Source organism: Cyprinodon tularosa, unplaced genomic scaffold (assembly GCF_016077235.1).
Source record: "Cyprinodon tularosa strain WSP-4 unplaced genomic scaffold, ASM1607723v1 ctg195, whole genome shotgun sequence".
Classification (NCBI taxonomy): Eukaryota; Metazoa; Chordata; class Actinopteri; order Cyprinodontiformes; family Cyprinodontidae; genus Cyprinodon; species Cyprinodon tularosa.
The window spans coordinates 939,112-953,448 of NW_024038707.1; the positions used below are offsets into that span (position 1 = coordinate 939,112).

General features: G+C 38.6%; 1 protein-coding gene across 1 annotated transcript in view; it reads left to right on the plus strand.

The window, feature by feature from the left end:
* mfsd8l2 (major facilitator superfamily domain containing 8-like 2) overlaps positions 1-14,337 on the plus strand; it is a 50,005-nt gene that overhangs the window by 15,001 nt on the left and 20,667 nt on the right. The window contains exon 7 of the mRNA XM_038283522.1: positions 5,911-5,984. Coding sequence (XP_038139450.1) covers positions 5,911-5,984 — 74 coding nt within the window. The remainder of the gene's footprint in view (positions 1-5,910; positions 5,985-14,337) is intronic.

A 14,337-nucleotide genomic window follows, 5' to 3' on the forward strand; every position in this document is an offset into this window, starting at 1 on the left:
GTAAAACCCTCAAGAACAGGGGTCCTCTATGTTTTCCAGACCAAGGACCCCCAAACTGATGGCGAGATGGAGCGGGGACCCCCTAACTATTTATATTGTATGAAATTGTGTCCTATAGTCACTCTATTACAGATGGAGTAATGTAAAGAAATTAATTTCTCCCTGGGATTATTAAAGTTTTTCTGATTCTGATTCCTGGTTGTTGTGAAGGAAACGGTGCCCAGCTTGAAAGAGCTCCTGTGTGTCGCTGAATGTGTGCATTGATGACTGAAAGACATCTTCTGTCTCCATTTATCTGTTTACTACAGCGTGTTGATTTCATGTTAATGTGGATTTAAAGACATTTCAATTAGTGGGGGAAAAAATTGCAGGGGGGGAATATAAAAATATCAACTAACCATGCAGGCCCTCATGCAGTACCTCCGTAGACCCCCTAGGGGTCGCGGATCCCCTGTTGAAGACCTCCGCTCAAGAAGATTTTACTAACACAAACTGAGGGACCAGGCTGAGGTAGGAATTTAAGGTTACTGAAGTGCGGATTTTTTTACTGAAAGCCGGCGGGCAAACTTGTTGCCATCGTCCTCACCGACCACCTGGTCATAAAACTGTTTTAAGTGATCATACTGCTGCCTTGTCGCCTCCACGGTAGCCTCCGTGCTGGTTTGGCTTCCACGCTGCATTTTGTTTTGATGACGCACGCGGCTGTAGGCTACGACACTGGTAGCTGGTGTTGCCAGATTGGGTGTTTTTCCCTCTACATATTAAGGCCTGTTTACGGTGTGATTTAGAGGGGTTTCGCCTGGAGGGCTCTATAGAAATCTGGCAACCGATTGAACGGAGGTGAACTGAGAGAGCGTGCCGTTCACAGACACCAGAATGAACGAGTTCACATCAGGCAATAATGCAGTACGTTCAGTTCACGTTCGCCCAAAATAAGAACGAGTTCATGAACTTTCGTTCAATGAACGCGTTCAGGCACAACACTGCATGTGACATATACTTTCTTTTGTCGGGTTTAGATTTTGTCAAATCTTTTTTGAATATTAGTTTTAATTAAATTCCATTCAGTTTATTTCTATAGTGCCAATTCACAGCACGTCATCTCAATGCACTTTATAGTTCACCAGATCATACAGTCGAATTGATTCAAAGTTTTTTATCTAAGGAAAACCAGTTGATTGCATCGACTCATTGACTCAAATGCAATTCACACTAAGCATGCTTGTAGCGACAGTGGAAAGGAAAAACTCCCTTTTAACAGGAAGAAACCTCCAGCAGAACCAGGCTCAGTGTGAGCGGCCATCTGCAGAGGCCGACTGGGGTTCAAGGAGACAGAAACAGAAGCGGAAACACACAGCAAGGCAGACGAGCTCCGAGCCAGCTCCCATGTCAGAGGATGAAGAGAGCCAGTCACAGTCAGAGAAACGGGACTACACTGGAAAAAACAGGCCGATCTCCAACATCTATAAACAAAGGAATTGGTGGCAGCAGCACAGCTGATATTTCTCTCCAGGATGAAGTCACAGCCAAACAGGAACAGATGAGGCAAAGCTACTATGAGAAAAAGCAGAGAGAGCAGAACGTTAGAGATTGAACTAATAGATTCTGCAGAGTGGGAGAATAGAGATAGAATGAAGCAGAATGATAAAGGAGGGTTTCTATGTCCTCCAGAAGTCTTTTATCTTCCTCTAAGGACTGACTGAGTGATTAAATGAGAGGAATTATCACCCATGTCTATAGCTCAACGCTTTATGACAAAAGATACGACCCAGGGACGCTTTGGTCGGGTCTTCTAGCCAAAATGAAATTTGGAAGAAAGTCCCAGTAAGGATAGCTGTATATGACTGGGTTTGTGTGTGTGTTTGTGTGTCGAACCTTCTTATTGATCTTCACACTCTTTGAAGATGAGTCAAAGGGACGGCTTGCAGTCCCCCTTGTTTATTGACTGGCTTGCTGTGGTTGACTTGTGGATGAAATGGAGACAGAATTGGTAATGTGGCCAGAGTTCTTATCGATTCCTTTTTGTTCTGAAGAGAATCTGCCATACTAGAAACTCTGGCTGTTAGCTGTTACAGTGTGTCTGGTATTCGCTCCCTTGAATTATTGATTCCTTTGGACTTTTTTGTGTATCTGTGAAGAACCTTTGAAAATAAGGCAAAGCATGTGCTTTCTTTCATTAAGTCTCTATCTCTGTCAAAGGTCAAAAAGAACGAAAAAAAAAAATTGCCCAAATGAAATAAGTTTTTTTTTTTTACCTTTTAACTGCAACAATGTTTTTTTTAACCTTCATTTTTAAGAGTTTGCTTGTAGCTTATTTAGTCGCACTAGGTCAGGACTGGATCAACACTTCTGTACAAGAACATATAAGTGCATCCATTTATTTTCTGAAAACACCTTCAGCAATATCTATCTATATATGTACACATTATAACGGCTTACATAAGTATTCATACCCTTTGAACTTTTTCACAAAGTTGTATACATCTAGAGCAGGGACAACCGCAAAATTTTCAAAGCCATATTGGATCAAAAAAAAAAAAGAAAGAAAAATTTAAAAGGCTTATATAAGCCTCTTATGGGCTCTAAGTGTATATTAGCTCACTATCAAATTGAGTAAGTAGGCTTAAATACGTAAAAATCATTCATGATTAAATTATTATTTCCCCTGCAACACACCCTGGAGAAAATAACATAATGTTACTAATCTGCTGTATGGTATTTGAGTTTTAAGTTAAGATTCTATTACACTATCAATGTATTTTGTTTTCGTTAATCGATGGAATTATAAAAATACGATAAAGAATTTTTATTTTGAGGATATGCAATATGCATAATAGGACTCCTGTAATTTCAAACCTCCACGTGGAAATAAAATGCAGTCCTCTGAAAACTACAGTAACAATCCTTTTTCCCCCCTTATCGGGGCGACAGTGAAATAAAACACAGCCTGTATCAGCAGCCTTTTGATAAGGTAACAAAAATCAGCCAGTATAATTTAAAGAAAAAGTCCGATCAGCAAGGAATAATCAGTGGATCATTATTTATACCTAAAACTAATACATTCGGGGTGATTTAATTAATTTAGCCCTAATCAGTTAAAAAATGACAACAATAATTTTCGCTATGATCACTGAGTCAAAAAAGCCATCTTTACCCAAATATAGTAACCCCTCCCTCCTGCCATCTTCCAGCAGTGACGTCACGGTGCGGTAAGCCTAGCGCCATTCTTCCCGCTTTACAAGCAAAATCAATGGGAACTACTAGACACATCTGCAATCAACAACAATTATTGAAGATTTCCAGAGGACTTCACCATTGAAATTCACCAGAGCTATGGTTACTGGACCATTAGCCATTCACTGCACTTTTGTGCAGTGAATTACTAATGGTAGTTTCCCAGTAGACAGATTTTCCCCTCATCATGGGTGTCTTGGCTGCATCTCTGATCAGTGCTCTTCTTGTTTGGGCTGTAAGTTTGGGTGGAATGACTTGTCATTGTAGATTTACAGCCGTCTCAAACTCTTTCCAGTTCCAGATGATGGACTGATAGTTCTCCCTGAGACGTTTAAAGCTTGGAAATCTTTTTATAGCGTCAACTGGGTTTAAACGTCTCTGCAACTTATTTGAACTGAGATTAGATCGCCCACAGGTGGGCTCTCTTTAATCATTAGCAATCACTTCTAAAAGCAATGGGCTTTATGCACAACTCATCTACTTCCTGAACTTAAGGCAGCTCATTTGTTTTCTGTCTTTCTCCATTGGATCATCTGATTAATCCAGGGGTGCCTGACTTCAGTAAGAATGGCCAGACATACTTGGATTAATTAGTTAATCCAGTAAAATAAATCAGGAAACAAAGGAGCTGCACTGCAAAAATGGAAATCTAAATAAGTCATTTTTTCTTAAACTAAGTGCATTTGTTCTTGAATTGAGGAGGTAAGTGAGATACTTTGCCAATGGAACAAGACAATTTACATTTAAAATAAGAAAAAGCAACCGCATTGTCTTATTTCAAGTGGATATTATCTAATAATCTTATTTTAAGAGTAAAAATACTCATTCCATTTGCAAATCATCCCATTTACCTACTAAAAAGAATGGTAAATACGCTTGATTTAAGACATTTTAACTTATTTCTAGACCATTTTTGCAGTGAGGATGTAGTGGAATTGTGCATAGAGACCATCTGATGGACTCAGAGAAAAAGGGGTTGAATAATTTTCCACAGTTCAGTGGAAAAATATTGTGTTTTATGTAAAAACTGTTTTAAATCATGTATAATATTAACGTATAATCCAGCAACCTGGAAACGTACCAATCTAATTGTGGTAATGTGGCCTTTTTAAGTTTATTGCATGTATTCTAATTTTTGGATTTTCTTTATTTTTGAACTTGTTTGCTTGCTTTTTAATTTTGTGTATTGCATGTTTTTGTTTGGATTTTGTTTGGAGGCCACATTGCCACTCACACCTGGACACGCCCACAGTAACGGCACAGGTGTTCCCAATCAACCAAGCAGCGTGCCGACTGGGACGCTGATTAAAAAGGCAGCTGTTTGGTTGGGGAGACAGACCCGGACATGGGAAGGTTTGGTTGGAGAGAGACACCGGTCATGGGAAGGCTGATCTTGGAGGGAGTCGGACAGAGCGGGTGAGAGAGAAGCAGCGGGAGAGGTTTGGGGACGCGCACCGGAGCGAGGCGCAGAGACGCACGCCGGAGCGGGGTGCAGAGAGGCCCGTCATGGAGCGAGGCGCAGAGGCACGCTGGCGAGAGGCGCGTGTTGGAGGTGACCTCGCAGGCCAGCTATGCTGGAGAGGCCCACACGCGCAGCGTGCCGGAACGAGGATCCAGCGCTGGGGTGGACGGTGTCCTCCATTATACCCGCCAAGTGCGCGTCTTTTAACAGACTGGGCCATTGACTCTGCTGCTCTTCACCATCTGTATTTTTATCTTTCTTTTTATCTTTTTTTTTATTGGATTTTAATCGATTAAACTTTTTAAAGCCCTGCTCACAATCGCCGCAGTCTGTTTGGTTTTATGGGTTTTTTACTTTTTTAGATGATCGCACCTCTCGGGTGCCACATAATTATGAAATTTTTGTGTATGTAAACATAACTTCTGTCACTCCTTACGCACACTTTTTGTAACTGAAGCCAAGAAGCTTCCTGCCAGAGGGCATCTGGCCTGTTTGTGTGATCAGCTGCAGCTTTCAGGTATCAATTCCAGAATATTCAGTAATTTAGTAAAAATCTATTCTTCTGATAGAGTTATAAAAGTAGACTCCCTGTACAAAACAGATGTTAATTGTTAGAACAGAGTCATTCATCCATCTGGTCTGTTATTTTGAATGCATTTAATCCTCCGGGTAACTTTATGGAGAAAATTTCTACTTAAATCAACATTTGAACCTGTTTTGATCAGTTTTTGCACAAAATAAAAGCTACTACAAGTATAGATATATATACACACACACACCGAGTAAAACAGCAGTTTACAAAGTCTGAACTTTAGTAAACAACAGAACAAAGAGTGAATAGGGAGCTCTGAACCAGAGCAGATCACACGCTGTAATATCAAGTCTTTTTCTCCAGCCATCTGGCGGTAACATCCAAATTTAGATGCAAGCCCAGCTCGTCTTCCTCCCTGCTACGTCCATAAGGTGGTTTTAGTTCCAGGAAAAGATGGGACCGAGACGTGAAATTTATTAACATCTATTTATCTCCAAAGCTTTCATGAAGGAAAAAAAAAAAACTAAATTCATGCTTATCTCAAGCTCGGGCTGGACGCTCAAGTCTTCTTTTCTCTCAGTAAACTTTTATCTCTGCGTATGCCAGTCAAAGCTTTATAACTGAACTTGTTAGTCGATTTTTTTTTTTTTTCTGTCTGATTTCTCTGTCTTCGACTTCACAGAGTTCCTGAGAGAGGAAGTGGTTGTTCTCCTCACAGCCCAGTTCATCACTCTATTCAACCAGACAGCGCTGGAGGTGAGAGCAGTATCCATGTACATCGATCAGCCAAAGTTTCCAAACGTCCTGCTCAGTTCTGCTCTCTTTACTCAGGGCTAAATCAGAAGTGAATCCCTCTGTGGAAAGACTCAAAAATCTTTATTTTTCTAAATCCTTAATGCGATTAATACTTGATAAAAGTGGACTCTCCTTTTCTCAAAAGTATATGGGTGTATCGTTGGAAATAATAACTCTCATGGTTGCTTGTGTAAGAAATTAGATGAAGGAAAATTTGACCATTTAACCATTGTCCTAAAACTCTAGTATTCGTCTAACTATGAACTATGAATTGTTGGGGACACTATGTTAGATAGATAAACTTTATTCCGGACCCATGGTCCAACAAATACATACATTAAAAATAAAATAGTTAATGATAAAAACACAAGGATCTTTAAGAAGACAGGAATACCAGTGTCTCCACAGCTTAGACTGATATCGGATTGCACTACGTGTGGTATCAGTAAGTGACAAAATAATATAGTTTTCAGATGCATTTAACCTACAAATAAACTTATACATTAACTTTCGTAAAACAGCTTGTAGGGTATTGACTCTTGCTGTGACAAACATCTCACTTGCACTGGACCATCTTGGACGTTTCAACAGTAACCACATAGCATCATTATAGGCCACCTGCAGCCTTTGCAGGTTGACTTTTCTGTATGTAGTCCACAGGTGAGCAGTGTACAGAGAGGTACAATATGCATTAAACAGTTCCACTTTGACTTTATCAGTACATGAACCGAATTTACGAGCAAGGGTATTAGCTTGAGCATACAACAATCTACATTGTCTACAAATATCATCGTTTGACAGATTTTCTGTGATGATGTGCCCAACATACTTGGTTTTGCTTTTTGTTTTTATATTTTTCAGCAAACTATATTGTTTGCTGAAAAATAAAAAAAATTGTAACAATTGAGCAAAAAAAAGTATAACTTCGTCAAAATCTAAAGTAGGAACAGTGTTGGGCACGTTACTTTGAAAAAGTAATTAGTTATAGTTACTAGTTACTTCTCCCAAGAAGTAACTGAGTTACTAACTGAGTTACTCCACAATAAAAGTAACTAGTTACTTGTAAAAGTAACTATTGCGTTACTTTTGCGTTTCTTGCCCCCGTAACCCTCACCACCCAGCCCCCACCTTCTCGCCATGTGTTTCCAAAGCCAGCTGAATAGAGCGGACGACAAAGACAAGAACCTGCAGAGAGTTTAGCATTTATTGCAACTCAACGTAAATGACATCAGGGGGGAACGCGATGTAAAGGTTTTTAACAGGGCATTCAGATCTGGCGAGTATATGAAATTAATAACTGGGGATGTCTAATTCTGAAATCCTGTGTGTTTGGGCTGTTATAGATACTGCAACATCTATCTATCATCTATCTATCTAGATGTATACTCTGTGTGTGACATAAAATATGGATCTCCATCCCTGCCACAAAGGCCATCAAATAATGTTTAAAATAAAAAATACAGTAGGTTGAGAAGGCAGAGTATCCATCCATCCATCCATCCAGATTTCTCCCTTTCTCCATATAGGCTATCAGTTGATCATTCACGCTGTCCATAGTTCTCCTGTGGCACGAGCACAGGGCGACTGCTGCGCGCCTTTAGCGAGCATGCGCGTTTCCTGCGGAGATTCGTGCCGCCTGCGCTGTGCGGAGATGCAGAGGAAACCGTATTTTATGGGGAAACGCAGCTCGACGTAACATCGGTATTTCCGTCTGGAAAACGCTGTTTTGCTGCTGCAGTCATCCTCACTCTCCATCTCTCTGTGTGTGCTGTACGTTAACACCCACCAGCAGAAACACCCACCTACCCAACTGACAGACGGAATCTCACTATACATCAGCCATTCTCATCCTCCCCTCTCTCATGACAAGGTGTGCACGAGTCCTATCATGAAAAATAGGTTCATTGTTGCGACCTGAGTAACGGGCAGTAACGGGGTGTCTGCAATGGTAACTGCGTTATAGTTACAGTCAAAGTAATTATTTAGATTACTCGTTACTAAAACAAAGTAACAGCGTTAGTAACGCTGTTACTTTAAACGCCGTTAGTCCCATCACTGAGTAGGAAGATGAACTCATGTGATTTTCCAAATATAAAAAAGTACACCTGATATTTTGAATTCTGGAGGTAGCACAAACCTATCAGAAGATTAGTTCCAAGTGAGAATAATTTAGATTAAAAAGATTTTTCCTGAAATGCTTTGCAAAGGGGAGAACAGTATCAATCTCTGCATCTCCGCTTGGCTCAACACTTGCCAGGCTTTTTATTGAGCAGTCAACACATTACAACAGCAGGCGTTAGTTTCAATTACGCATCTCTTAGACATAGCAGGAACTTTTACGATAGGGAACTTGCCTGGTTTCAGCATACGCTTTAAACAAGGTGTCGGGGTTATGAACTTCCACTTCTGTGCTTCTCAAATGAAAAACAGGAAAGCATTCTTGCAAAACATTTGAATGTCTTATGGTCTTCATACACTATTTCCAATGATGAGAGTAACATAAAACATATAAATGAATAAAATGATAAAAATAACAGAAATCATAATAACTCCAACAAGTCTATGCCCACCATTAGTTTAAACACATCACTGCAGTGGCAAAAATAGCTGTTTTGAAGCGCTCTGAAATAATAAACTCCAGAAACTACGACAAGAGTTCTGCACAAGACGACTGTTCTGACTGAATGATCACTTTTTCCTCTCTCGTCTGAGTCTCACGCTGTCTGGTCACTGTCAGTCAAAAATCATAACGCAGTGTTCTGCTGATTCATTCTTAATAATCACATCAAGCACATTTTAGAACATACTTGTTGCAGTGAAGTTTTGCCTCCCTAGTATTCAAAGAGAAATCACCACTGATGGAAATTCTACACCGGCTTTCAAAAGCACAGAGAAGGGAAGTAACGAAGTACAAATACTTCGTTACTGTACTCAAGTAGATTTTTCTGATATTTTTACTTTACTTTACTACTTATTTTTATGGCGACTTTTTACTTCTACTCCTTACATTTTTACACAAATATCTGTACTTTCTACTCCTTACATTTTTAAAAATTGGTTCGTTACTTTAGTTTTGAATCATTTCAATGGAGTTACCGTTATTATTTTTCACGTCATCAATACCAAATTCAATCTAATTGGATGGGAATCTACGTTGCATTTGACGCACCACTACAAGATGAATCGACAGATTCGGCGGTATTCATTCGCGGCAAATATTTGCAGCTTGGGGGCGGTGGCGTTAGCATAGTAGCATGGAGGACGAGATGATTGAAAATGAACACAACGGAGATCTAGTCCTATTGGCAGACATCCATTTAAAATGTAGGCAACGGCATGAAAAAAGTGGTTTCTACTTTTACTTTTATACTTTAAGTAAATTTACAAGCCTGTACTTTGTTACTTTTACTTGAGTAAAGAAGTTTAATCAGTACTTCCACTTTTACCAGAGTATTTTTTAACACAAGTATCTGTACTTTTACTCAAGTACGGAAAGTTAGTACTTTTGCCATCTCTGCAAAAGCAGCAGCTTTTTTCGTGGCAAAGGAAAAGGAACTGTGAATATATAGCTAGAATGTGTCATGATGTTACGAAGTACTAACCCAAAAATGCAGAAAACCGAACAGAGGGACCAGGGGAAAGGTTTAACGGGTTTTATTGAAGAAGTAAAACAAAGAGGGAAGTGTTGCTCTGAACACTGCTCAACCGGAACTGCAAAGTGAGGGGAAGACACAGTGGTCAGTTCGGCCTCTGTGAGGAATAAGACTCGTGAAACTTGGAGAAGAGGATTTCTTTTCCGACTCACGTTTCTACAGAAGTTGTTGCATCCTTGACTCCTGTCTGTGTGCCGTGGTTCCAGTGTTTGTCCAGTTCGGTGGAGGGCGGAACAGGTTTTATCCAGAATGCGGTTGATTGTTGAAGAACGGAGAAACTGACTGCCTCTCAGATTTCTTGCCATACTTAAATGGGTCGTAGTGGAGAATAATCCCTTTCTCAGTGTGAAGCTCAAACGATCTCTTGGGGAAAGTGGATCCAAACCTCCTGTTTGAATCCCAGCTCAGTTTGAAGCTCAGTTGATCCTTCCAGGGTGTGAAGGTCCGAGAGATCCAGTTAGCAGGACAACTTCCTGCCAAGAGGCAAAGACAAAACAAAGTTAAACTCAGGTTGACAAAAACTCAGCTTGACTCAGCAAACTCAGCTTGGCTAGAGTACCCTAAACTGGCAAACACTCTGGCTTCCAAGTAGTGGCAGTCAGCAGCTTAAGAACACTCCGTCTAACGAGGAAACCATCAGCAGGTGTGTGAGGAGGCGGACCAGAACCAGGCGCCTCCTGGTGGGTGAAGGAAGGCAAACACAGAAAACCCAGACACAAAACAGGAGTCCTGACAGATTGATTGGTTCTTATCTTGATGCAGTGTCTCTGTTTGCATTTGTTAGGTATGTGATTGGTTAAAAGTTAAATAGTCACCTGAACATTGATTTATTTTACTAATATCTGTCTGTCTTTGACCACTCTGAGCTGTCTCTTTTCTGCAGGGCCTTGCAGAATGATCAGGTTCTCTTTAGTCTTCGTCTGGCTTATTGTTAGTTCTGCAGTGCTGCCAGCAGATGGCGCCACATCTGTTCATGTTAGTTAATTGAACACTGTGCTGGAATTCTGTTTAGGCTCGAAAAGGACCATCTAAACATCTTCTGGATGGATGGTGGCAGTATGTAACCTTATTTTATCAAGATCAAACTTTTTCTTTATGTAGAGGCATAAAACATGACTATATACCTTTAAAAGCATGATCTGGAAAAATTAATCCATGCGTTTATTTTTAGTCGAATCGATTACTGCAATGGTGTTTTCACAGGTCTGTCTAAAAAGTGGATCAGACAGCTGCAGCTGATCCAGAACGCTGCTGCCCATGTCCTCACTAAGACTAAGAAAGTAGAGCATATCACCCCAGTTCTAAAGTCCTTACACTGGCTCCCTGTATCTCAGAGAATAGACTTTAAAATACTTCTGTTAGTCTATAAATCTCTGAATGGCTTAGCACCTAAATACATCACAGACTTGCTATCAGTGTATCAACCCTCCAGACCACTCAGGTCTTCTGGCTCCAGCCTGCTCTGCAGACCTAGAACCAGAACTAAACATGGAGAAGCAGCATTTAGTTCCTATGCTCCTCTTGTCTAAAACAAACTTCCATAAAACTGTTAAAGTGCGGAAAGCCTGAGTTCCTTTAAATCAAGACTAAAAACACATTTGTTTAGGATTGCCTTCGACTATTCTAGTTAAACAGTTCAACTGAAACATCATTAGTTAATTTTTTAATTTTCTTTGGTCCAACTGCTTTTAATGTAATTTTTTTCTTCTACTTGCTCTGATTCTGTTTTATTTTCCTATATTTTAATCTTGTAAAGCACTTTGCATTGTCTTTGTACTGAATTGTGCTATACAAATAAATTTGCCTTGCCTAAAAAAAAAAAAAAACAGATTTACACAGATAGGTTGTTGCAGAGGGGAAAAGGCATTTCAGTACATCATTGGCCAAGGTGGTTCTCAATGTATGTTTTTTACACAGTTAGGCAAGTGTAAAGGTTCAGTTTTAACTCAATATGAATCTAAGTTTTTAGTTATATTTTACAAAAAAATATATGATAAAATAATTGTATTATCTGATAATGATGAAAAAAATGTATTGATTTCTGTATTATTTTTGTTAATTTCCCTGCAGCTTTCTGAGGGCCCCTTATCCTCCTAACTCCATTTTGAAAAACGACTGGTCTAAGACACACATATCTTTAGGCTACGTCTAAATTAGATTTCTGACAGCCGCGGGCAACAGGCAGACATTATGGCGCTCCTTAACCCTTTGTTGCTGCAGTAATCTTTAGCTGTGTGGTTTTCTGAGACCGTCTACACCACTTCCAATGGAGCCAGCCTGGCCCCTACAACTGACTCAGCCTTTTTTAAGAGTTTATTGATTCTGTTTGAGTCCTTCACCTTTATCCAGCCCGCCAAGGCACTGATAAATGGATTCTTTTTAAATCACTTTCTACCATGAATATGAAATCTACAAAAGAACAAAACTCCTGATAGGATACGTTGCAAATACTGTAAAAGCAATAAAGTTTGCCAATATATCAAGACAGAATCCTATCAAAATAGGGCCATTGAATGTAAAGATGTTAATGTATATTTTAATTAACTAAAATATGGAGTGAATTTATTCCATTATAGTTGGAAGCCAATAACATGTTTTGTAAATGGTAATTTCAAAAGAAAATGCAATGCAGAAATTGAAATTGAAGAAATTGAAAACCCGCTTATGCAAACTAATTTAATAAATAAATAATATATATAACTCACTTTTTACTCAGATTGTATTTTCTTTTTTTCTTCAAATTTTATGTTTTCAAATTTATTATTTTTTTAAAACTTCTCTTTTTTAGATTGTTTTTCTTAATACTTTTATTTTCAACTTGCATTTTACTGTTCAAATTGTCTTTAATTCAAGCCCAGTACAGATGCTTGGTCTTGTCCAATAAAAATATTGTTGCAAATGTAAACCAATAGCAATGTTTCTTTGCTCCTCACTCTAGAGAAAAACCCAACATTAAATTGGAAGACAATATAAAATATTCTAGAATTTTTATTTTCTAAAAATAGAAAATAAAATTTGAAAAGGATGCAATTATAAAATGAATTATGAAAAGTAGAACTTTGGAGAAAAAAAAAATGAACATTTGAAAAAATAAAATATGGGGGAAAAATAAAGGAATTTTTTGAAAAACAACACCTGAGAAAAAAAGCAAAGGTACTTCTAAAACTTTTTAAAGTTTAATTTTTGCATTATTTTTTATTTTTTATTTTCTTCAAATTTCCATTTACAAAACATGTTCCTTGCTCTCAAAAATAATGGATCAAAATTCACTCCATATTAACACTAAAATACTGGCTGTTCAAGTTTGACAACAAATAGAAAAATAAATGAAACTGATTTGTACATTGATTTGGTTTTTAAACACACTTTACATCTTTATTTGATATTTGGAGTTATTTTACAAACCAAAACAAGTCAGAAAGTTAAAAATGTTTGAGAAAAAGCACAAAAAGTGCAATGAAAATCTATAGGGGGAAGCACTGTACGGCTGGCAGTGTGATTGTCTTCAATTAGCTCATGTAGCCAAAGTCATTTATATCCTTTTGGACTTGCATCGATTGCTCACCAACACCCTGCACTGATGACGGGAGACTCAGACTGCCATGTAAAGTCCTCTCAAGCACATCCTAAATATTTTCAATAGAGTTCAGGTTGTGGCTCTGTGCTGGCCAATCCATGTGTGAAAATGATATCTCATGATGCCTGAATCTGCCTCTCTCAGTTTCATCCCCGGCTGTGAAATATGTCATTTCCCTCTGGGAAAAATAATAGTTGAACAACGCAAAACCTGGAAGTCAGCCGACTTTAATGATGGACACCAAACATTTGAGTCTAAAGCCGACCAATTACAGAAGCCCTAGACCTTAATACTGCCCTCTCAGGCTTAAACAGTAAGCACTCGCTATGATAAACCCATTATCTCCTATTCTAATGTGCTTATCACTCGGAAACTCATTATACCACACGACCTTATTCCATTGACCAGAGTCCCGTCTTCATTCATCCTGGTATAATGAAACCTTTTTTTTTTATTTGTCTCCCAGATAAGTGGCTCTCTGGAGGCCACACAGTTATTTAGTCACAGTACATCGAGTCCTCTTCACATGATGTCTGTAGAAACGCTTCGCTTCGCTGGTAAACTCTACAACGGACTTTCTCTGATTAGATTTCACTGGAGCTTTATGCAGTTTACAAACACATGTATGCAAGTTTCCTTTTAACTTTTGTTTTTATATATTTATTTATTGCGTTTGTTCTTTGTCCAATTTTATTCAAGTGGAAAATCTACTTTCTTTCTTTTCTTTGTTCACCTTCTGAAGCAGAGTGACCAGAGTCTCCAGCACAGATGAGGTTATAATCAACCATCCATTTTCATTTTATTGGGATTTGATATGACAAATAAAAACAAAGTACTGCATAACTTTAAAGTAAAATGATAATATCATATTATTTTCTAAACATCCAATAAGCCACATCTGAAAACTGTATTTTGTATTAAGATCCCTTAGTTGACATTTTTGTTTTTATTGCAGCTTTATTTTGGAACATTTCTGCTGTTTGCACACGTGGATCAGTAAAGACACATTTTTCAGCAAAATACTTACTGAAGTGACGATTTGTACAAAACTAAAAATAAATAAATAAAAAACTTAAGACTTAAA